Source organism: Trichoplusia ni, chromosome 9 (assembly GCF_003590095.1).
Source record: "Trichoplusia ni isolate ovarian cell line Hi5 chromosome 9, tn1, whole genome shotgun sequence".
NCBI lineage: Eukaryota > Metazoa > Arthropoda > Insecta > Lepidoptera > Noctuidae > Trichoplusia > Trichoplusia ni.
In genome coordinates this window covers 11414397-11438738 of record NC_039486.1, presented here as the reverse complement: position 1 = coordinate 11438738, position 24342 = coordinate 11414397, and the positions used below count along the sequence as shown (strand labels likewise).

At 35.4% G+C, this 24342-nt stretch overlaps 1 protein-coding gene across 6 annotated transcripts in view; it reads right to left on the bottom strand.

Moving 5' to 3' along the window:
- The window catches only part of LOC113497190 (NPC intracellular cholesterol transporter 1), a 50997-nt gene that overhangs the window by 12089 nt on the left and 14566 nt on the right, over positions 1–24342 (bottom strand). For 5 of the 6 annotated variants that reach the window (XM_026876614.1, XM_026876611.1, XM_026876613.1 and 2 more), the window contains exons 3-15: positions 10729–10948; positions 10359–10438; positions 8942–9157; positions 8420–8612; positions 6572–6646; positions 4947–5141; positions 4502–4643; positions 4127–4263; positions 3533–3713; positions 3080–3251; positions 1319–1580; positions 870–1071; positions 223–423 (exon numbers count right to left, since the gene is read on the bottom strand). In XM_026876614.1, coding sequence (XP_026732415.1) covers positions 223–423; positions 870–1071; positions 1319–1580; positions 3080–3251; positions 3533–3713; positions 4127–4263; positions 4502–4643; positions 4947–5141; positions 6572–6646; positions 8420–8612; positions 8942–9157; positions 10359–10438; positions 10729–10948 — 2276 coding nt within the window. The remainder of the gene's footprint in view (positions 1–222; positions 424–869; positions 1072–1318; positions 1581–3079; positions 3252–3532; positions 3714–4126; positions 4264–4501; positions 4644–4946; positions 5142–6571; positions 6647–8419; positions 8613–8941; positions 9158–10358; positions 10439–10728; positions 10949–24342) is intronic. The other variant, XM_026876615.1, reaches the window with a different exon arrangement.

Below are 24342 nucleotides of genomic sequence, written 5' to 3'. Positions count from 1 at the left end.
TGAAATTTATTTGAAAAAAAAAAAAACAGATGCTTTAACAGCATGATTGCCAAAATTTTGCTGCGCGGAATGCTAGTTTGAGTTAAATCATGTTTTTTTGTTTTTTTTAGATTGATTATCTCTCTCTCATAGAACGGAATTGTTACGCAAGTGTTCCTATGCAATTCACTTAGTTACACATTGTGAACCCATTTCCTGCGAGCAGCAACCCAAAGCCTGTACCTGTTGGCGGCCTGGCGCTGCGTGTCGATGGCGAGCAGCGCCACGAAGCAGGTGACCTGCAGCAGGAAGTCCACGAGCAGCGCCGCGCCCGCGTACAGCGCGAAGGCGCGCACGGCCGGCATGTCGGACAGCGCGCCCAGGAAGAAGCACACCGACTCCGACGCCGACGTCAGGAACATGGACGGGCCCACCTGGCCCAGCCTGCATTACACATTTTAAAACATTTCTTGTAAAGATGTTCTACTATACCTATACTAATTATCAACGTGACATGAAATCAAGTTTATACAGATGTCGATGTATTTTTATTAGTAACAATTATGTTAGGTCTGTTTCCACTTAATATTTATAAATCAACCATTTCCCCTCAATTTTTGATGCAAATATCTTACAACACCCTTATTTTTGGTCAAGCGGTGGAATTCTCATAGACGGGGTGCCTCGGAGAAGGTAGCAAGTAGTGTCAAATTCTAACTGTCTCAACCCTAACCGCTGTACAACACTCCCGCATTTAATCGGTGCGCGGCAATGCATAGCAAATTTATCACGCACCATGTTTCAGCACCCTTCATCACTTAGCTATATACTTAAAAATAATATACCTAGCCGAAAAAATACCTTTTTAAAAATATATGTAATAAACTCACGTTCTGCCGATGTGTTCAGCAACAGTTTCATTAGGTCGCCTGCCCTCTCTTTGGTTAGTCTGGACCAGAATAAAGATATTGTCAACTCCGACGGCAAGCACGAGGAAGGGGATTACTTCAATGATGATCAGCGTCGCTGGGATGCCGACGAAACCGAACATGCCCACCGAACACACCACTGACGCCAGTACGATGAATACACCTGTACGATAAGATCATAACAAATAATGTTAAATTAAGAAGGCAGAATTTTGTAACTATTACGTAGTTATATTTTTTCTGCAATAACACGAATCTTGAAAATTATGGTTGAATTTAATATTAAACCGACGACGCACTGAAATCTTGCGTTTATTTATTGACTCATTAGTGATCAATCAGACAACTCAAAGAACAAGTCGGATAGGACAGATAATAAATATATACTTCAAAAATAATAATGAACTCACCTCCCAATCCCAAAGTGACTTTACTATCAATCAACAGTCTAGAGAAGTTAGTGAATCTTCCGAGAGAGATAGCAATATATGCGAACATGATGAAGTAGGACACCAGTATAGTGGAGATATCGGACTGCGACTCCCTGTCTAATTCGTCTTCAATAGAGCGCTCCGATGTGTAAGCGATGTCCATGTAGGGAGGCATCTGAGTCTCCGTGTAGTTCTTCATGAATTCGATGAACTCTTTCTCCCATTGTAGTGCCGGTTTCAACTGGAAAGAAATGTTGATTAGATGTGTGGTTTGGTTTTACTATTCTTGTTTCATGATTCCCGCAATAATTAATGGGGAATATGCATGATTTTTTTTTTATTTTTTATATGTTTCTACTAGTTATTACATTACCAAACATACAAATATCACGTCCAAAATATAAACTATTATGCAAAAAATTAAATATTAAAATCGCGATCAATTTAAACGCGGCCATTTTGGCGCGCTTGCTCGTGACGTCACCATTACACGAGTTCGATGTCAACAGCAAAGTGATTGGTTTACAAAATTACCAAAAAATAAATAAAGTGAGTGAATATCGACTTAATTACCATGGAAAAGCACAAAAAACCATATTATAAATATTGTGTCGTTCCTATGTGTCCAAATAACATCAACACTGCACCTGACAAAGTGTATTTCCTTATGCCGAAAGGTGAAAATCTAAGGAAAAAGTGGTGCAAGGCGATGAGAAGAGACAATGTATCGTGTTTGAGCTGTTTATACTGTTGTGAAGATCATTTCAATGTAAGTAAGGATATCAAAAAAGTAAAATACATATACAAATCATTCTTACTTTTACCTACCTACTTGTTTTGTTTACAAACCTCTACAAAACATAACCTAGTTTACAAAAAGTTGTAAAGATATTATTAAAAATTCTTATTCGATATTCTAAATTTATCTTTATGTATGTATAAATCTGGATTTGAAGCGAAATACGTGGCCATCATAAACACGTCGATTTTCGGAAGATTATCCGACTGCGCTTTTACGAAACCGGTTTCAGTCATTCTCTAAGTCCTTCTTCACAATTAATTAATATTTTGAACACATAAAACTATTAACTTAAGATAAAAAAACAGCGACACAATACAATAACAATTATTCCTCCAAAAAGAAACCATACAAATAGCTTATTGACAGCAGACGTCTCGTGTAAAACTGACGTCACGTTTTGTTCCACCAATAGTGTTGCGTTTCGAAAATTTGCGCGGTAATTTCAAAACAGCCACTTTTTGATGATTAAATTTCATTATTAAATTAAAATAAATTCTAAAAATAATTGTATAGTGTGTTTTCAGTAGCAATAAATATTACAAAAAAAAATATTTTGTCCATATTTAAGTCACGTGCATATTCCCCATTTACTCGCTCCCCGCGAATTTTTCACAAAAATTCAAGTCACATGCTCAGAGACACAGGACAAGCATTTTGGATCATAAAAATACTTGTCCCCGACTCGCAACTTTTGCGTGAGCAAAAACTATGGATACCCAGAGAGTTTGGGATATCTGTGTCTGTTGTTGTATCTGTGTATCAACAACACAATCCCGCGATCAGATACGTTCGCCGTTCGCCAAGCGGAAACTGTCGCCAGCCACAATTCACAAGAAGAACGGGATAAAGAAGGATACGCACGGGACAAATTGAGTAGTACATAGTTTTTTTTAGCTGTATGATCTTAAGAGTATTAAAGGTAAGGTGTGTGGTGTTACCTGTTCCTTGTCATGCTTGTTGTTGACGAGCACGGTGAGTATGAGCGCGGTGGCCTGGTGGAAGCGCGAGCGCTTGGACAGCGGCTCGGCCGGGGACAGGAACCCGCCCAGAGCCACGCTCGGCAGGACAGGTCCGCCGTATGTGCCCAGGCAAGACGGGGTGAACGGGTTGCTGGTGGGGACACATGCATGTAAATAATAAAGTAAGTGGTTGTATGTTTAAGGTTAAACTTTACGACCACTTTTAGTAAAGTAACTAACAACGTAATAAAAAATCAAAATTCAAAACGGGTGACACTAAAAAAATTGCCAGCTGTTGATGTTTATACAAATCCAGTATATTAAATTATCTTAGTCTATCATCCGGCTAACCTTCCCCCAACGGTGGTGTTACGAACCTATCTACACAGTTCATAACAGTATTTTTTTTACAATTAGTAGTATTAGTAGTACCTGGCACACTGGAGCACAGTATTGAGGTACTCATTATCATCCTCATAGAAGTTATCGATGTCGTTCTGCCACCAGCCCCACACGGACTGCAGCGCGCAGTCGGACGGCGTGACGGGGCCGCGGAACGATGACGTCAGCGGGGCGAAGCAGATGTCCTGGATGCCCGTCTCGTTGCCCAGACCTGAGACAAAAACATTATTTAAAACCTCGTAAAGTAGAGCAGTTACGTTTACCACGCTGTCACGATTTAACAAATAATAATTTCCGCCACCAAAAATCTCCTGAACGTGTTTGTAGATCGGAGGGACTCCCCTGTGCTAGGCCACTGGGTGAGTATCCACACAAATTATCTTTTTAATTATTTATTACTAACCCTAGACTTTCAGTTATTTTGTATACTAACACTATGGACACATGTCTGAAATAAACCATTTGAAATAATATGAACGTACAAGTTGAACACGTGGCGGTAAGAATAATAAATATAAATACGTCGTTTAAGTGTCATACTGTTTTATCACCGTCAAATGAAATGTCGAGAGAAACACATTTAAAAGGTCACGTATTAGTGTTACAAGTTGATATAGAACTTACTCATGATTTTGTTCTGCAGGTCAAGTACGTCCTTGAGGAACGTGGCATTGAACACGGGCCCGAACTTCACCACGCCAGAGGGCGTCGTGTGCTCAATCTCCGGCAGACCCTTGGAGCTGATGATCAACATCTCGGTTCTGGGTACAAAAAGATGTGTGTTTAGTGAAGATTCCTTTTGTAAGTAAAGTAGGAAATATTGGAGTCTGACAATTTTCATTTTAGTTTTGTAATACAGCAAGGAAGATAAATGGAAAGTAGAATTGTACAGAATGGATGAACACAGCGTCAACCGACGCCATTCAATAGTCAAATTAGGGAACCAATATTTTTTTAAATAATATACTTGTATTTTGTTGTCATATGTAGTGTGTTTACCTGTAGAACGGTTCAAAGTGCGAGTCGAAATATTCCCTTTCCACCCTTGAGCGCGAGTTGGGCGAGGCCCACAGTTCCACCGGGTTGGTGGTGACGCGCATGCAGCGGATACCGTGACCTAAGCCCACTACCACGCACAGACCTGCAATGTAAAAGGATTGTTAATAAACAGAAGACTAAACGAAAGTTATTAGACAGAATGGTGCGTAAAAAGAAAGACCTATGCCAATCTCTGGGAGAATAACCGTTGGGGATAATATTGACTGTTGTCATGTCAGTCACTGCCATCACATTTTTTTTATGAAATTACTAGGCATAATAGACCCAGCTTGTAAGACTTGTAATGTTCAGTATTTCAAAACAGTGATTTTACCTTCAACGTATTCACTTTTTATACAGATTGCCGTTCTCGAATGAAACCTCAAGTCAAAACAAAGTAACATACCGACAAACAGCACGATCCAAGGCCTGGACGCCATGATGGTGCCCCACCACTGGAAGAAGTCCTCCATCCTGGTCTCAGTCTCGGCCCCGAGTCTCTCGAAGAAGGTCGCGTCGCTGGCCGCGCCGTCTGGCTGATCCGCCCACGCCGCTGACGAAGGATTTGTAGCCATTTCTTGGTTGTTCTCAGACGCCACACCTGTATAGATTATGGTTTTAATGCTGTTTTTTTTTTTGTGGTAAGACCCTTTGTGTGGCTAACGTTTGTATTCATTTTACATAATTAAATTCATAGAATCTATCGTTGATATTTGTATCCAGAGTTTTCACAACAAGAAATGCATTTGTATGGCTATTATACTGAAACTTCTTATACTGAAAACGATCATAGAAGCTTCTAAAATTGAAACTCATTGAAAACAATTAGCCACGAACAGAGAGTCTTATCAAAATATCGCATTGACAGACATAAAATCCATGCATTGATGAATAAACAAACAATTTTTGTTCCTTTTCCATTAAGGAGTTACCAAAATGTACACCAATTAGTAACGTCACAAACAAATGTCTCCACAAGCATAGACTTTACATAAAAATATCATATTTTTTCAATATGAATAACACATAATTACTTGTAAGCTTTACGGTAGGACAAATACATTTCCTAGCAAGACGAATACATACAACTATTCAGATACAAAAATAAATGTATTATAGATAAATAAATAAATGTATGTGGTTATTATAAAAGGACGAAGACATCATGCAATAAAATAAACAAATATAAAAGTAAAAAGATTATGTTTTCCTGTTTGTTACGGTATTAAAACATAAGGCTACATTCTATGCAAGAGCTGTAATGAAATACGTAAATAAAAAAGAACGTAATATTTTCATTTAAATGGATAAGTGTTAAAGTGGTTTCAAATAAACGGCTAACTATGGAAATAGGCAACAAACCAATGATATGAAGTAACCATGACTGACACATAAAAATATGGGAAACTTATTCCTAAAATTGGGGCAGAACATGTTGATGCTTATGTTATTTTTATATTGTCACCACATTAAAAATGTTTAACACATGTTTAATGCAAATAAACACATCTTTATCTTTATCCTTAATGTGTTCCACAAAGTAGAAGGCAAGATAACAGTGTAAATTATGCCCATCACACGAACTCAATTCAAGACCAAAATTTCTTTTTGATACCCACAAAAATGGCAAACTTTTGCTTTACATAAGGATTTTATGTTAATCTTAACATTTTACGTTATTTGTTTCATATTCAATATGAGGCGTCATAAGCGTGCAACCAAATGATCTCAAACCAAATGATGATGATGAAATCGGAGTACAAGTACACCATAATAATGAATGAAAATGAAAGGTGTGATTTCCAAGTATTATTATAACCGTAAAGCTCTAGAAAGATGGAACGCATTTCAACTGTCATTCAGTCGCAAATTGCAGTTTAATTACAGCCAATGTTCACGTTTGTTTTGCAATGCTTTTGTAGTCGTGACAACCGCGGTCCGTCTGTCTAGAGTCTTAGCGTGCATCCAATCAGTGTAAGCTAGTGTAGGATACAGACAGCTGTGTGTATAGTAGCAGGTGCATGTACGTACTGGAGCGGTGCGAGTGCAGCGGGCTGGTCTCGGGCCCGCCGCGCCGCCGCCCGTCCGCGCCGCGCGCCCAGCCCTCTGTCCGACACCCCGCGTTAGTATACCATACTACCACACCCTATACCTTACTCACTACTGAAATTAGCTAAGGACTAGCAACTAGCACTTGTTATATCGAACTTCATCTTGTATCATAAATCATTAAAAAATATCAATTATACAACCATAGTTACCATCTACTTTATATATCACATGATCTACTATCGGTAAAAAGTTAGCATAATATTATAAAGAAATATATTTTTTTATTACTCTAGTTGCTAGAGTACTAGAGTCTAGTATTACTAGGGCAATAAATAATTTTAGATGAGAAATAACACTTCTAAAAAACAGGATCGAAATGATTTCATGCATTTTAGCAACACACTGTATTTAGAATTTCAATATTCAAGCACGATGTCTATAATTCACTAGAGTGGGCTATATAAGGCCAATGTCCAGCTGTGGGCTACAAGATGAAGTGATAGTGCATTTGTAAAGTCTTCAAACGTGTAGTCAATAAGGTAGTCTAAGGTGTTGTCGATGTACACATTATTATAAAATACATACTATACTTATAAAACTACATTAAAATGTATAATTTCATACCAACTATCCAGTATGTGAATAAACAAATGAAATATTGTTATTAGTCGTATTAGTGTTCCATTTAAAAAAAAATTCTTTACTAATATCCAATCATAGATTCAAAAATACGAATAATAATAATTAGATTTGCACCATTTTGCAAAGAAATAAACAATTAATAGTTTTTATCAAATAGACGAAATAAGAGTTATGTATTTCGTCCGATGAAATAAGAAATAGTTATCAGTATTTCATAATTAATCAATATGAAACTAAAATATGAGTACACTAATAACTGAATTGTTTGCCTTATTATGCTTTATTTTAGAGTCCAAAATCATTTTGTATTCAAACTTTCTAACATTAGAGTTTATACAAAAATAAATCAAGATCAGAACAATGTACTCAAAATATACATTTTTGTTTATAAATTAAATTTAATTGCATTGTAATTAGATAGGCCCAGACACCAATTACTGCAGTTTTATGGAATATTTTAAATGAATAAAATACTAAGTTTGTTAATAGAAGAATATGGAGAGGTTAATTATGAATTGTACTGTCAATGTTGTTATTTTAGAGAAGAATAAATTATTCTATAAGATTTATCAAGCATTGTATATTGAAGTATTGTTTGTAAACCAATTAATTCTAAGTAATATTGTTAAGTAAATAATATATTACTACGAGTACGCCTTTACTTCTCAATTATGCTTTGTCTCTGGTATGTTTGTTTATTATCATTAACCATTCAAACAATTTCATTACTAGCAGCAATATCAATAACGACGCTCAGCTCAGTGTAGTTCTAAGTTACTCTGATGACCGACAGATACACTACTCGCTGCGATTGCATTCGGCGATACTTCGCTGCCTGTCTGTCACACATAGCGAGTTATACACGAGGATTTCGACAGTTGCACAGACGAGTCGAGAGTGGAGCACGGAATGGCTATCGCAACGAGTACCCTGTCACACACAGCGAATTGTCGCGTCGTTTACTCAGTCACCATGTGTAGTACCTAATATTGAACACAATCTATCCAGAACGCGACGAATACGCTTGTTTTCGCAGCGAGTATGCGCTGTGTGTGAACGAGGCTTAGGGGCCACTTTCCACTAGGCGTCGTTCTTGAATACAGCTGTTTCTCTATCCAGACGATAAATCTCAGTCATTCCTACATTAATATATCTATCCATGTATAGTAATAAGTAAGTACTGACCGACAACATTCTCCTGTTGATTACAGCAGAAGACTCCGCTTAGGAAGAGAGTGCTGAAGATGACAAAGACGATGGCCATGATGACGGCGTACCCGTCCGCGCCCAGGATCGTGAAGGGGAGCGCTGCGGGCGGTGACGGGGGCGGCGCCGGGCAGGACGCGCTGCAGTCCAGGCATGAGCAGCCCGGCTGGCCCTGGGGGAAGACATGATTTAATTACAATATTTGGCTAATATCAAATTGTTATAAATGTCTTATATAGGTATCAATAAATCAAGCAAGTTAATTAATCAGCTGTGGAAATCAGGTGTTCGCTTATCATCGATCATAATTAGTCAGCCGACATACTGTCAACATATTGCTCAATATTTGATGCATGGTGCCCAGATACACACAACAAGTTGCGCATCATGTTACGAGCCATCTGGCAACGCAACGTTGAGCTTCTTTGATGAGCGAAATGCTGCCTAGTAGATGCGCGGCTTAAATAATGGCAATAAAATATAATTGCATAGAGTACTTACAGGAGGTCCAACATTACAGGGTCTAGTGGGAGGGTCGTAGGGCGTGGTGATCCCGTGTTCGGGGTCCGGATCGTTGGTGTAGTCGATCTGGAAGGGCACGTAGGGACTGCTGCTGTCTCCCATGAAGGTGAACCACCGCATAGGGGAGCAGTACTCCGCGCCATACTCGCCACACATGAGGTCGAGAGCCAACTGGTTCGTTGAAGGTACTTGCACCTGAGAGTGGTAAAACATTTTATTATACGTTAAACAACGTTACATAGCACAGAATAGGAAACACAATCCTTAGATAAAATTGGAGGAGAATTCGACTTTTCAGTTCAATATATTGCAGTGATTCAATCAGATCTGGAGATTTTGGATTAATTAAACCATCAAAACATAAAAAACCAAACCTGCAACTTAAACCAGTATACAAAACAGTTATTTTATATAACTCGGGAATTTCAACATAACTTTCGATAAACTTAATATTTCAAGCATTTTCTTTTATCATTTGAGTAACAACTGTATGATTGTTTTGGGAAAACCAAAACAACAGTTTTATAGAAGGAAGTTTTGGCTATCATATACCTACAGGTTTATTTAAATTGTTAAATACAAATTTAGCATGTCAATTCCCAGTAGATGTTTGATCACGTTTGTAAGAGTTTAATAAACGTGAATGCTTTATACTGACAATTTACTAATATCAATTTCTCATCGTCATAATTTTGATTGCTTTATTTTGTAATATAACAATCGCTTTATTGCAATTCATCGTGAAATTGAGATCTTTTATCGTGTTATTGATATTGTCTTTTTATTACTCATATTCCATAGATCTATCGGTTGCAATTATGAGCGTAAAACTGTTAAGGGAACACCTGAAATATGTATGATTCATCAAAGAGAATCAAAATAAACATGTCCATGTAATATGCAATATTTTGAAGCAATAAGTTGCAGGGTTTTAGATGAAATATAGAACTCAAAGAACAATCTACCAAATGACATACCAAAATATTACATGTACTATTAGCCCTTAATAAGGACCGTCACCATTGTAGAAGCTTGAGGCGTAATACCATAGCGACGTCTCAACACCAGTAAAAACCTGTTTTAAGTGCTTACAGCATGCTTCTAATGAATTGATTTAATTTCAAGCTTTTTTCTTACTAAGATAAGTTTTAATAATCACTCGCCAGAACATGGACGAGCACGATGATCAATGTCCGATCCTTATCTATATGAGAAGAGGCCTTTGTCTCGACCGGTCAGCAACAGACATCATCCATTATTTTGATGACGATAACTTGTTTTTGGTTTCAATTATGAACAGATTACTAATATAATCGTTGCCTATTTTTTGTACTATAGCGGACTTTATTAGTGGTAGATTTGGTTTTTGTTGCGGTTATATATAGAGTTAGTATACCTGTGAGCAAGAGTTGTAGGTAGCTGACATATAGGTGGAGCTGAGATGGTAAACCAACGTCTTGATTGATTGATGAGTACCTGGAATGACAAGAATTATAATTAATTAACAACAATTCCTTTATTTACCCTTAAAGGGGACAATGACTTTTGATAAAATAATATTTATTTGAAGTTTTTATTATTAACAGATTTCAAATATTACAGTTACATTCATGGCTTTTTTTTCTTGGCCGATAATGATATTAGATGCCTTAGATAGCCATGAGAGCCACCCATAAGACTAAAACACACCCTAGACGACAAAACATAAAGCGTCAATATGCAACTTGATGAACAAAATAAAACATATGTTAATTATACAAACTCACTGTTAAACGGTGCGACCTCAGCTGGGTACAAGAAGTCGCTCTGGTGCGGCGAACAGGTCATCCCGCAGATGTGCTTCAAGAAGTTGTCCATACATGAGGGACATCTCGATAAGAAGTTCTCCGCGAGGACGATGTTCTCGTTCAGGTTGTGAAGCTGCTCGTCGTTGCAGCACGAGAGACCGCCTGCAGCTATGTCCGGGCAGTACTTCTCGAGTATCGGCTGCAAACAAAGAAAATAAACATGTAAGCATGGAAGTAAAGTTTTTGCATCTTAATATTTTCTCTATTGCAAAACTATATAATATATACTTGGTTATGGTTGAGCTGCCTCCAATCTAAACTAATATATAAAGCTGAAGAGTTTGTTTGTTCGTTTGAACGCGCTAATCTCAGGAACTACTCGTTCAAATTGAAAAAATATTTTTGTGTTGAATAGACCATTCATCGAGGAAGGTTTAGGCTATAACATCACGCTGCGACTAATAGGAGCGAAGATACAAAGGAAAATGTGGAAAAAAACAGGGCCGGTATAAATCATAACTTATATCTTCTAACCACGCGGACGATGTCGCGGGCAAAAGCTAGTTACTAATATGTATATGGCAGAAAATATCAACTGAAGAAACTACTGCAAATGGTTGTTTTGACAGAGTAATAAGTATAAGCAAATTGTTGTCCAATGTAACTAATGCTTTTGTTTTCAATACACTGTGCTAGAAATCAGCTTTCTATACCTAGACAGTTCGCATGTTTAGGTAACAGGCATCATAAAACTACGAGAATACATCTTTAATAGTTTTTGAATAATTATAATTACTTGTGAATCATTAAGAACTACCTAATTATTGTTGTATTTATTGTTCAAAACAGGATGAATAAGCCACATATTATTAATTTCGTGTTTTTGTAATATTTAAAATAGGCAAATCCATACCATTTGCGAACACGATTAAATAGCTATTGTTCTATTATAAATAGGCTGGGGTTTTCGGATCAAAAATTAAACCTACAACATTGTTCTAATATTGTGACCAAAGTGATAAAATAACATGTTATTTATTTAATTAATAGGAACTATATTTTATTTTAGTTACAATTTAAAATTTAGATTGCAAATAAAAATCCTACATGTAACCTACACACGTGAGAGTCAGTAAAATTTTTGCATCTCAATATAAAAGCAACATTCGCGGCTCGTTTCAACTGTATATAGAGTTATAAAGCTACCAAGCGAGCGAGTTATTTAAAGGTCACACGGCTCACCCGAAACGAATCAAATATATGTATAACATAGTACTGTGCCGGTACTATGTAGTTTATAAAACATGGCTTTCAGTTGTGGAAGCGGTTCGCGACGGCGCGCGGCGGCCTCTACTACGAATAGCAGCATTTCGCTTCTACAACGACAGCTATATTTCTCTAATACCTCATAGTACAGAGCCCTGTACTATTCTAGCTATGTTAAAATACATGAAACACTATCACAAATGAAATCTCTAGCTCGTTTCATTCAACCTGCGTTCCATTTCTATCCATGTGTAACCATCGGTAACTGTATACGTTATACCATATCGGAACGCTTAAGAATAACTGTTCAATAATTATGACACCCGATATGCGATTACTGCTAAGTCCGTCGTGTTTAATGTAAGCATATTTAGATAAGCTTGTAGTCTCAACTATTAGTTAGTTATGTTTGAAATAACGATTAGAGTTTTATTGATAGTTAAAGTATCAAATTCGAAGTTGTTTGCTAAGTCTTAGTTTATAGCATCAGCCAAAATAACGAATATATTTCGATTCGTTACTGATAAAAAAAAAACATTGCAATTCTCAGAAGAGACGAATTTCTTCAAAGTTTTAATGTTAATCGATCGATAACATAACATGTTCCTAATAAGATAATATAACAAATGAGTCTCGCGACAGACATGAGCTAATCGAGTGTTATCCAGAGTCGAATCAGAACGAGATTAACGGATCATTGTTTAGAGTTTTGAAGGCAGAAAATCTAAACAAATATATTTATTTTATAATTCCACTGATAAATGGTCACTAAGGTTATCAGTAGCGCGAAGCTTAACCGGATGAATCACTGTTTGTGCTGAAGAATAAACCCATTTGTTTTTTTTTTTTATATAAAAAGAAATTCCAACCATATGTTACGTGATAAGGTGACCCAGTTTAATTGAAGACGCAATTAATACGATTAATATTTGATTAATGTGTAATATACAATTAATTATGCTTATGTAAAGATGTCTGTTCTGATTTAAAGACCTATTAAAAACAAAAAGTTTATTGATTGTTAATATAAGTAAATGCAGAATACACACCCTACTCATTGATGAAAAGGAGTTTATTTTGGAATAATTAAATGTTATGATATTGTTATGTTAAGTGTGGGTTGATATTGTCCGGAAGAAGGTATCTGAATATTAACGTATCGTTTCCGTATTTTCGAGGCTGTTAACGCATTATATTATCCGTGACTAGGCTACAGTTGTATCGTTTGATAACAGACAAATAGGAAAACGATTTGTTTTTATATTTATTGATAGGTTTTACTGTTTACTGTATATATTTATTCATGCTGAACTTCTGATGTACACACTGCCGCTGGTGTGAGAGTATTTTCGTTTTCAGTAAATTATTCATCAACAAATTGCTTGAATACTGCTGTTTCAAATACATAGAAATTCCGTGTCATGTAGTAACACTATACAACTTCAATTAGTATGAAAAATAAACGACCTTTATCCTGTCAGTCATTCTTGTCTTGACTTCAAGTAATCATAAACCGAAACATAGAATCTTGAACAAAATCCTTTGTCGTCTAGATTTTACTTTCATTACGAATGACTTTTGTTATCAAAATATCGGGGTTCGATGACCTTAAATCAATAACATTGCGCTTCGTACAGACCTGCGTCATAAACTTCCAAATACGATCGAAATACTCATATAGGTGATATCGTAAATGTATTGGCTTTGTTTTGACCTACATTGCAGGTCCGTGAATTGTGATGGGCTTCTACTAATACTAATAATAAGTTTATGTGATACTTGGGTATTGTAAACTTGTCAATTTAATTCATAAAAGCATTGCGGTTCCATGTTCGCTCCCTGTAAATCATGAACGCCTGAAACGCGATCAATAAACTGGGTCTCAAAAGATTCGGTTTAAAACACAGGTGTACGCAGGCGTAGCTGCAGGAAACAGATAATACAGTTTACTATTTACAAATACATAAAACTCAATTCTTGACTTTAACCTGATATTATAGGAGATAAGATATACCTATGTTGGACAACATATGAGAACATATTCTGTCTGGCTGTTCGTTTCTCCTTGAAGACTATCCTTGCGTATATTTTAATATTGTCTAAATTGGCCTGAGGACTGTTTCAGTACTCTCAATTCTGTCTAGCGAATTGTTTCAATTAATTGAGAACTAACGAATAAAATGGATAAGTCTTAAGATACACTCACTTAATATTTCGTAAAAGCTATTGTTTCTGTTAAAAAGAACGACTTTCGCATTGAGGAACTTTATCTTTGTGAGGTTACCCAAACATTTAAGTCACATGTACTGATGCACCCAGACTCAGGACATGTGTTCATGGATCACACAAATGCTTGTCCTGCGCTGGTCTAGAATACTCTAGAAACACAAAGTGAAGTTTGAAAGTGTTATAAACAAGTAATTGCTTTACTTATAATCTGATATAATTACAAGCAATCTAACGTTTAACTTCCGCTTAAAACAGTTCCTATTAGATACAAATATTCCGTGATGATTAATGTGGTATTTATTACATCTTATTTGTAACATAATCAAAAATGTTGTTATTGTGGTTAATGGGAAAACGTTGAGTATTAATCAGAGTATATTTGTTCTTAATTAGTCAATGAGTCAGACCTCTAAATATTCACAGAAGCAGTAGGAATGCGATAAGCCCTTATCTAAGAATCCTAAAATTGAGTAAGTAAGGATTTCTTAAGAATTAATAATGAGATTTAGTTTAAAAACCTTTATGACTAATTGTGTTTTATGAAATGGGATGAAATGACAATGGTAAAAGACTACACAACACAAAGACGATTCAAGTATACTTTTTTTAAATCCTATCGTTACAGTTGTCTTATGGTTAATATTTAATTAGTATAGGTGAACATAATGCTATCGAGGGTAAGTGCAATAAACTCGAAATAATTAATTAAATATTATTTATAGGAACGTCCGGCTAGCGATATTTTTGGATACCTAAGTTATAAATAATTATTTGCGAGGAATTAACTGGCATTGCTAGCGTAAACATCGTTTTGGTATCATTATAATGCCAAATCTCTCAAGAATAATGTATCTATTTTATTTATAATTCTTTTACTTGAAAATGATGTACAAAGGTGGACTTGATGCCGTATGTCATGAATGCTATTTATTATTTTTGGAATTATATACTTCTATATTGCCTTATAGTAATAATAAACTTTAGTCATTTACTAAACACGATTAGAGCTCAGTCACATTATGACTTTAAAAAAAAAAACAAGTTTTCTAAAAAAATGTCACAACAGGACTGCTTATCAAATATAAACCATTGTTTCGCCTATTTTTCATAAAACGAAGCCCAAATGTCAACTTACGGTATTCTAAAAAGCGTTTGTATACTTTGAAGTTGACATAGCTACTCCTATCATTATCACATAAAAAATCTGCAAAGTTATAAAAACAAAACGTGCAATAAAAATATTAAACAACAGCTGCCATATCTACTGATATTTTAAATTGAATAAAGCTAATTAACTTATCGAATATATTTATTAGCTATTATTTGATAAGGCTATCTCTTTCCATCTTCAGTAAGAAACATACAAAGAACAAAGTAAATACATTAGAGAAGTATTGATTCGGAACACGGTGGAATTATGTCCGTTAATGACATTAACCGGAGGTTTCTGGAAGGCCAGTCGACTAATTTTATTCTGTCCTTATATTGTGTTCCAAACAATAACTGCGTTGAAAGTGACAATTATGGCAGACGCTGTTTGCGAAACCGGGAGGTTCTATCATAAGGAAAGACCAAATGGAACCATGTAGCATTTTTTCCACCAGTAAAAAGGAGAAAATTATTAATAACACTAGATCTGTGGATAATACGGGCATAATGAAAATAGTAGATATAGCGCGTAGGTATAGCAAGATTAAAAAACCTATGGCCGTCGATAAGAGAAACAATAGCGGTATATAGCATAACATACAGTAACTATAGGGTATCTGTGATAAAGCTACAGTGAGAACATGATAACGATTCAATAGACGCTAGAAGCGGTAATTCCTAAAGACATTATTACGTCAGCAGAAACTGTGTGTCGGTGATAAAGTCCAGTTTATATACTCCCATTGTTTCTAATTTCTTAAAAGTACTATGCATTATAATTGCCAGTGACTCAAGTGTATGTCACATGAGAGACTAATTACAAGTACTATGTTTGATCTGGTGTTTAGGTGGTAATCATATGAAATAGAGTCAAATAAATCGATATTAGGCGTTATTTTGGGGGTGAAAGTAGGTTAAAATGCTTTTAGCAACGAATATCGGCTTAGCTTTTCACGAAAATGTTGAACATTTTCGCCTGGAACTACGTTGACCCATATATCAAGAATATATTACTTGTCCATACACGTGTACTAAGGTATTAAGCTAATGGATTAATTTGTGAGATAGAAATGTTTGTGAGAAGTTCCATTGAATTTCATGTCACTATAATATCTATTTGAGAAAATCACGTGTTGGTGTCACATGTTTCAACTGTTCGGGGTAAATAATTTGTACATTTTGTATTCTTTTCCATACTCTTAAGACACAAATTAGTAATGTTATACGAAAATGTCACAAAACACTGAAATTCATTACACGAAAAAGAGGAAATTGACTGTTTTTTTGAAAACTCTTGTAATCTATAGTCGGACCTTCAAAATTTATATTTAGCCATGTAAACATTAAATCCAATGAAGCCACTAGATAATGTTGAATTTATCATTAACTCGTTTCCGGCATTTATTGTATGACGCTATGAAATGAGTTTAAAATTGCACGTTTGGAACTGTAATTTGAAATCTGTCGTACGTATAATTTGATTCCACTTAGGGACAAATCTTGACATTTTTATGACACCATAGTCAAGAGAGTTACGTAAACTTGGTTTCAGACACCTCTTGGTTTAATAGACACCTAAAAATGCTGGTTGTTGAGATTTGCCTTCGATTGAATTCTCTTCCGTAAAAAATATCTTACTCCTGGAATGAAAAAAAAGTAATGTAATGTTCTCTATACATATTTGATGGATATACCTATATATCTGATTTAAAATTATGTTTAGCGCCATTGATTCATCGAATTCAGCTATGAGGACAATATTATTTAACCCCGTGAATAATTCTGGCAAGTATTAAGCAATTCCCAAAGATGCTTACATAACAAAGAGCTCGTGTTGACAACGTTTAACGACAGGTCAAAGATTTCATCACTCCGCGACGTCCACTGTTTGAAATCATACCGCGCAACATACGAATGTCATTAGCACATATGACTGTCTAGATAGTTCTAGAAAATCGCATACTATTAGGTGCTCTAGTGGTCCCCTAGTGTATCAGAGAAGTAATTTTATTCTCATCAGTATAAGCCTTCATATGAGTCCACTGTCCAGACATGCGAAAGGAGGATTGTGTGCCTTCAAGTCTTTTCATCATTAATATAATCCGAACACAAGATGCTTACACACATAAAACCCAAAATGATTATTAGTAGCAACGTAATTTGTTAATGCATGAAATCTTTATCCTCTAGTTTTTGTTTTGGATAAAACAACATTCTTAACATTTAAAAAAAAAAGGTATGCGAATCGACCGGTCCAAGCAGTTTGGTAATCTGTTAACTTCGACCTTGTCGGCTGTACTAATTGCTCATATTTACAAACACGTTACCAGTTTAAACTGATGCCAGTATGCGTCTTTCCGCGAAGTTTGGTATACTCAAATAATGTTTATGGGATTTGTTTATTTTCTGATTGTTAAGCTGCATCGTGGCAGGTATCGTTTGATCGTTGACCTGTATGCTAACGAACAGGCGACAACATGGCTTATCTAAGTCAATCTTTCCGAACACATTCAAGTCCTTGGTTGAACCTTCACCTACAAATTAACATTAAAATGTGACTGGTGATCTTGAACTACATAACTGGCCGATGGTTTGTAATATTAATAAGAAAGTTTCGTTACCGTTTCCTGATTAGCAAGTATTGTACATCTTATCAACGCGATAATAGCGAAGGTCACGCACCTGTTGTGAATGAACCAATAAATATGTTTATTATGTTTTATAGGCAAATTGTGATGTATTTTTTATGTCTTCTCAGAATCAATTTTACTTTATTTCATCATAAAATAAACACATTTAAAGTAATTCATATTTTAACTAGCATATTTAAAATTAATATTTATTATTTAGCTTAGTATTTACTGGAAGATCGCAATATTCCGCTAAACCAAATAAATGATTAATTGTAATGCAACTTAGGTTCTTAAACTAATCAAAATTAAATATATATATTGTTTATGTATGTAATATGCCTCTTTTATCGTAAATTGATTCATATATTATCAAAACTGCCTAAACGTACGGTTAATCCACTTCCGTCGGAACTTGCATTGTAGGTAAAAAATATTCAAATAAATTGAAAGCAAAACAGCAATGCCGTCAATACCTAAGTGTATTATTATTTTAGTCACAATAACTACTGTATTATTGAAACAAGGAAAAGCCTTGCATGCAGGCCGTGTTTTGAGAGTATTTTCCTAAACTAGCCCAGTAAAATACCGAATCTCAAAAGGTTACAGGCAGGCAAGAAGCAATTATAAAATATGATTCACATCGTGTGCGTCAACGGCGCACGTTGATAAAGCGCAATGATCTCAGCGTGTTACGTTCCTTGCTCGACTTGTTTACAAGCGAGTTTATGATTACTCAAGCCATGCAGCAATGGATTCGTTGGTGTTTACAGCTCTATTTGGTTAGCTTGAACGGAATGTCATGCGATTACAATATCATGTATGTATTTAGCTTAAGGCTGACTACATTTATTATTTGTATATTTAACGAATCATAATTAAAACTATGCTATAGTAATTAAATGTGGACAATATTTAATAGAATATTGGTCTACTATAATATTTTCCTCTTGAATAAACGTTTCGTGAAGGGTGATCTAGTCCTATTTAACAGGTCAATGGGCACATGCGACAAATCCACTTCTGTGGACCGGACAGGTTTGATAGCGGTCTAACATTTTAAAATTAAAACTTATTTTGTATTTCTTTCAAGTTAATCTTGAACTTTTGATCCAATTTCGTATAAGAGGCTTGTTAACACGCAGCTTACATCTATAATCCTAGATTAATTTATTTCAAATTGATCTTCAATAAATTACTTTTGAATAACATTAACTTCTTTATCCGTTTTTAAGTCAAGGTGCATCGCATGTTTCGCCTTCGGTAAGTATATCAAATGTATTTAGATGTTTTTTAATAATTAAAATTCTAATCTGAGCGAGTACAACATGTAACAAGTTCCCATGGTCGTTTAGGCCTTGAGTAGACGGTGTTAGCTAACCTAGGCACGGAATTCATGGTCGGAACACCGCTACTAATGGCTCTAGTCTGCGTATATGGTGTGAAGACATGCGATAGTCTAACCCCTATAAACGATCCCGCAGGGGCCGCGGGTATATCTAATGGATAGGCGAGGTATAGACAGGTTAAGGCTTTTGTTTGTTCTTTTTAAAACTGTTTTATGTTAAACAAATTGTAAAATTAGATACTCTGTATACTTATGCTACCTACCAAAACTACTAAATTTGTTCGTAGAAGTTGGCCCACTCCTTCAAATAAATCTTATTTACCAACTATTTTCTTTTTGGTACTATTTCTGTATTCTGTGCTGCAAAATGATTCAGATTCTATTAACAATGAGTGAACAACAAACAAAAGTTGAACGTAAGTATGTTTTTTCAATAAACTTTCTGGTACCGATATAACTGAGTAATGCATAGAGAATATTTATTGCACGGCGATGGAGAAATCGATTGCATGTTACTCGAAGGGTAGTTGTTAAATCATCCTGCCTAAACAAACCATAATAAAAGTAACAACTATTATTAATATTATACAATTATTATTTATGGCAATATTAATTTTTCTGAATTGCTATTCTGCCCTCTTCCTCTCTCCTATATTTTTTGCGTGCCCAAAATGCGGGTCCATATTGAACTGCTATTTATTTTCTACCATCTCTGTAACATATGGAATGGAATAAATGATTGAGTATTGAGTATTGAGTTAGTACATTCAATTGTTTAAAGGAAATATTTATATATCAAACGGCCAGATTGTAACGATCGATAATTTTGACTACATTGTACTGGTTGCAAACGAACGAAATGATTTAAATTGTCTCGTCTACAAACTTCATTTGTCGATCAATAAATTGTGTATGTCAATTGATGTTTGTGAGTCCACGCAGTTAACTTTTATTATTTGAATGTCTGCATCCATGAGGTTTTAATAAGCGTTTATGACCAGTCATTTCCTTTGGCTTTCAGTCATAGGAAAAAGATTAAAATTTTCCTTATGCTGATAAAAATGAATGATATTCAAACAGTCGCGTGCTAACGAATAAAGGCCTTAATCTATAGATGTCAAGTACACCATTCTTGAGTGTTAAAAATTCTTTGTTAAGCAAGGTATATGACCTGGAAAGGTTATTGTTTTCAAAGCAGACTTTAATATTAGATACGTCCATATTTACTATTGAAACTGTTTTTAATTTAAAACAAATTCTCCTTCCTGTCTTTATTCTACTAAATGCCTACAATGATTGAACATAGAACATGATTTAATTATACAGGAAGATACAAAATATTGTGCTTAAATAATATCATTTTAAAAGGAAATAGCACACAAACAATACTGATTTGCTTGAAGCAAATAAATACCCTAATTACATGCACATCAGTAGACAAACATCATTAAAAATACTTATTATGCGAATAAATAATTTAATGATATCAAAAAACCCGATCGTTCGTTTCCTGTCAATCGTTTATCTGTCTGCGTAAGCATACAACCGTGGAGATAGTAATAGGTACAGTTAATAACACCACCATAATAACGTGGATACCTAGCAATTATATTCTAATGAGCGGTGATCAAGTAAACGTCATAATTGAAGGCATCAGGTATTTTCAAGGAAGAAAGAATTATGATGGTAGTTTTAATCATAAAATTCGCATAGCAAAAGTCCTTGACAGCACTGAAAAAGATTTATAGGTGGCTTGAAGGCCCGCCTTGTGAATGTTAGTCGAAAACATAAAAGAACTAAAACGAGAAGTTGCCGAAACGACTTCGTTGAATGCGCGCGTTCTACGAAAAAGAATCGTTTTACAGTTCCAGCCATGTTTGAGACTTTTTGTGGATACTAATAACAAATGGCCAGAATTATATTCGAAATCATGTAAGCTCACATAAGAGCACATAAACGATTTACATTGGACCTGTAAATCGTTGTTCTTAAACGTCGAAAAAAGTGAGGTGCAGTGAATAATGAAAAAAAATAACCCAACTAAAACACAACAGGATTGATATTACACTGGTTTCAGTCTGGCCGGGTATATAGGACCTAAAACAAGTGAAACCCTCGGCGGAATACAAATTGTTAGTTAGCACGATCGATAGCTTTAAACGAAGTAAGGTTGTCTGAAGGTCGAATATCAGCTATAGCTTAACGCAGTCAGGGAGCCTAACTAAACGACGAATCTCATCAAATCTTCAAATATTATTAAAAAATATACATAAATACTTGTATTATTATCCGGAAAGCTAGCTATGGACCTCGTGTTTGACATCCGAGTTTCAGAACTGCACAAAGAACTTTAATAATGTTGTATTGCCCTCTTGAGCTTTGAACTTTCCTATCTGTCTAGGACCTAAACGAGTTCTTTATTCGCAACCGAGGAAACAATTCCATAAGTTGAGACTGAACACGTTTACTTATAATTTAATAGCCGGTCAAGAGAAACGAAGTCCAACTCCAAGCTATAGTCATTTGACTTTACATATTTTTTACAACACAGGCTTATTTATTTTCCATTATTCTTTGTGTTGTTATGTCTGGACGTACTTATTATTTTCTGGTCTTTTTCACTGTTGCCGAGCTAAAGCGGCCTTGATCCCGGCTTTCGACTTATTGGTTTCCATTTGTTGGTCGTTAAATTTTGTTATACGTTATGGCGCAGTTCTTTAGCATGCAAATTACTGAGAATTATATCTGTGCTGTGATTTAAAGGTTTGAAAGAAGCTATTTCCAGCACGATTTCCCAGTTATTACTAGGTACCTACATAAGGAGAAGTGCCATTTGCAGACATTACTAAACTAATACCTTTCTTCCTTGTATTCTGAATAACTAGAAACAATCGTCATTATTGGCATACGGTCGTGTGAAATGGCACGGAGCGAAATATAAATTATATAGGTGTTATAAACGTCTGTAAGTAAGGGCTGTAGTCTGACGATGTTACATCAAACACTAGAATATTCTGTTTTCTATCTCTGAGGATATCGCCTTAAATAAATGAAGAGCTGTGAATAGTCTGCAAACACTGTATAGTTCAATGCGAATGTTTCGGCCGTCCGTAAAGGTGAGTAAAGAATTCGATTTGCTGCTCTCAATAAATCAATAAATAACATACATGTACCTATATATTTTACCACGTTTCCAACAGTCAAGTCATACACAGCGCGCCGAGTCACTGCAGACTTTCACTCAAGGTTGAATCTTGTATTTTTTAACGTAGTCAGACAGAAGCAACCTCAGGAAGTTATAAATGTTTTCCGCAGACATTTGCGAGTAAACGTTTAGCCAAAGATCTACGGAAGGTGAGTTTGTTGATGTTTTGTTCAACATTAGGAAGCTTACGTCATAACAAGCCACTGTATGATAATTTTCTGATAATAACGTTATAATGATCTACTTGTTTGCAGAACTTTGCATTTTATATCATCTGCGTAAGGTTCACTTTCAATGTCGATAACAGTTTAACAGCCTGGCAGCAAGCCCGCGCCTTTTGTGCAAATACAATATTAAAACAGAATCTTTGTTTTCTTATTTGCGTAAAAATGATATCTGATGATGATATTTTCACTGATAACAAGCATATTTGCTTTGTTGAACAATTTTTCTCCTCTAGTAAATCGAAAAAGGGTGGTCTGGTATTTTTGTGTTGAAGTTTAACCGGATTCAAAATCGGTTCGTGTTGTGATTTTCACAGACAGGCGAGACTGGAAAAACAAGTTTTGCCAGTTTTTTTTTCTATTTTGATTGGCATGGCTCGCCTTTACTGCTAAAGTCGTCTGGCAATGTATAACAATGATTTGAGTTATTCCAGGTTCAACGTTCTAACATGCGATCTTATATGTGATTTCTGCAGAACAAATGATGTAAGCTCAATAACACGTACAAAGATTAGGTGTAATAATTATTTTGATTATCCGTGTGACTGATTATATTGTGTCCAGTCCGAGTAACAGCATGTTTTCTTCCACTTATGTTTGTATAGCATTTAATGTGAGACTGCGAGAGCCAATCAAAACATGGCATTCGTCTGTGTGAACCATATGCCATCTCTAACAAAAACATAGTATATGTGTCTCGATGCAAAAGTGAAGTCATTCGCCAATTTGGCATCATTTATATATCGACGCGGTGGGGAAGACTGTGGGATTACTAACTGGTTTGACATCAAATAAACTTATCATAACATATTTCCGGGGTTTTGTCTACCATTTTGATATAACCGGTCTCGTTAACGATGTTACTACTCTATGAGTGATCATTATTTTAATTTTTATTACACAAAATTGCGTTATATACAGACTCCTTCGGTCTGACCTACTCTATAAGAATACTTGGCCAAGTGCATAGATCCAGTGACCCGATCGTAGCAGACGCAACGTGCTCGTATTTGGAACTTGCAAATTACACATTTGCCAATATACCTAAATTGTTGTTGTCGTTGCCAAATAATAAAATAACGTATACGCTAGCATTTGAGTTGTTTGTTAAAATTCATTCATGAATTGACGAAATATATAGGTCGGTGCTGAGTTTGTACAAGAAAAATCCACAGTTAGCATAATTATAGTAGAAAACAAAATATTCATACACTATGGAAGAACGTGGTATAGTTAGCCACTCAAATATGCTTATAATTAAAACGCATTAACCGGAGTGGTCATCTGTCCTCAAACACGACCTTCAATTAAGAAAACAATAAATAACTGAATACATGCTCAAAACACTCAACGGTCCATACATGAGTAATATTTTAAAGAGGTTTATTGCGTTTGGAACAAGTGAAAATTTGATACTAGTATGAGTTAACAGATTAAGATTTAAATCCATGTATGACGCTCACCTTACTATGCACAAGCTTTACGAGATATACTACATATTTAATTGCCGTCTTACTTACTCCCACGGAAAACTCCGATCAA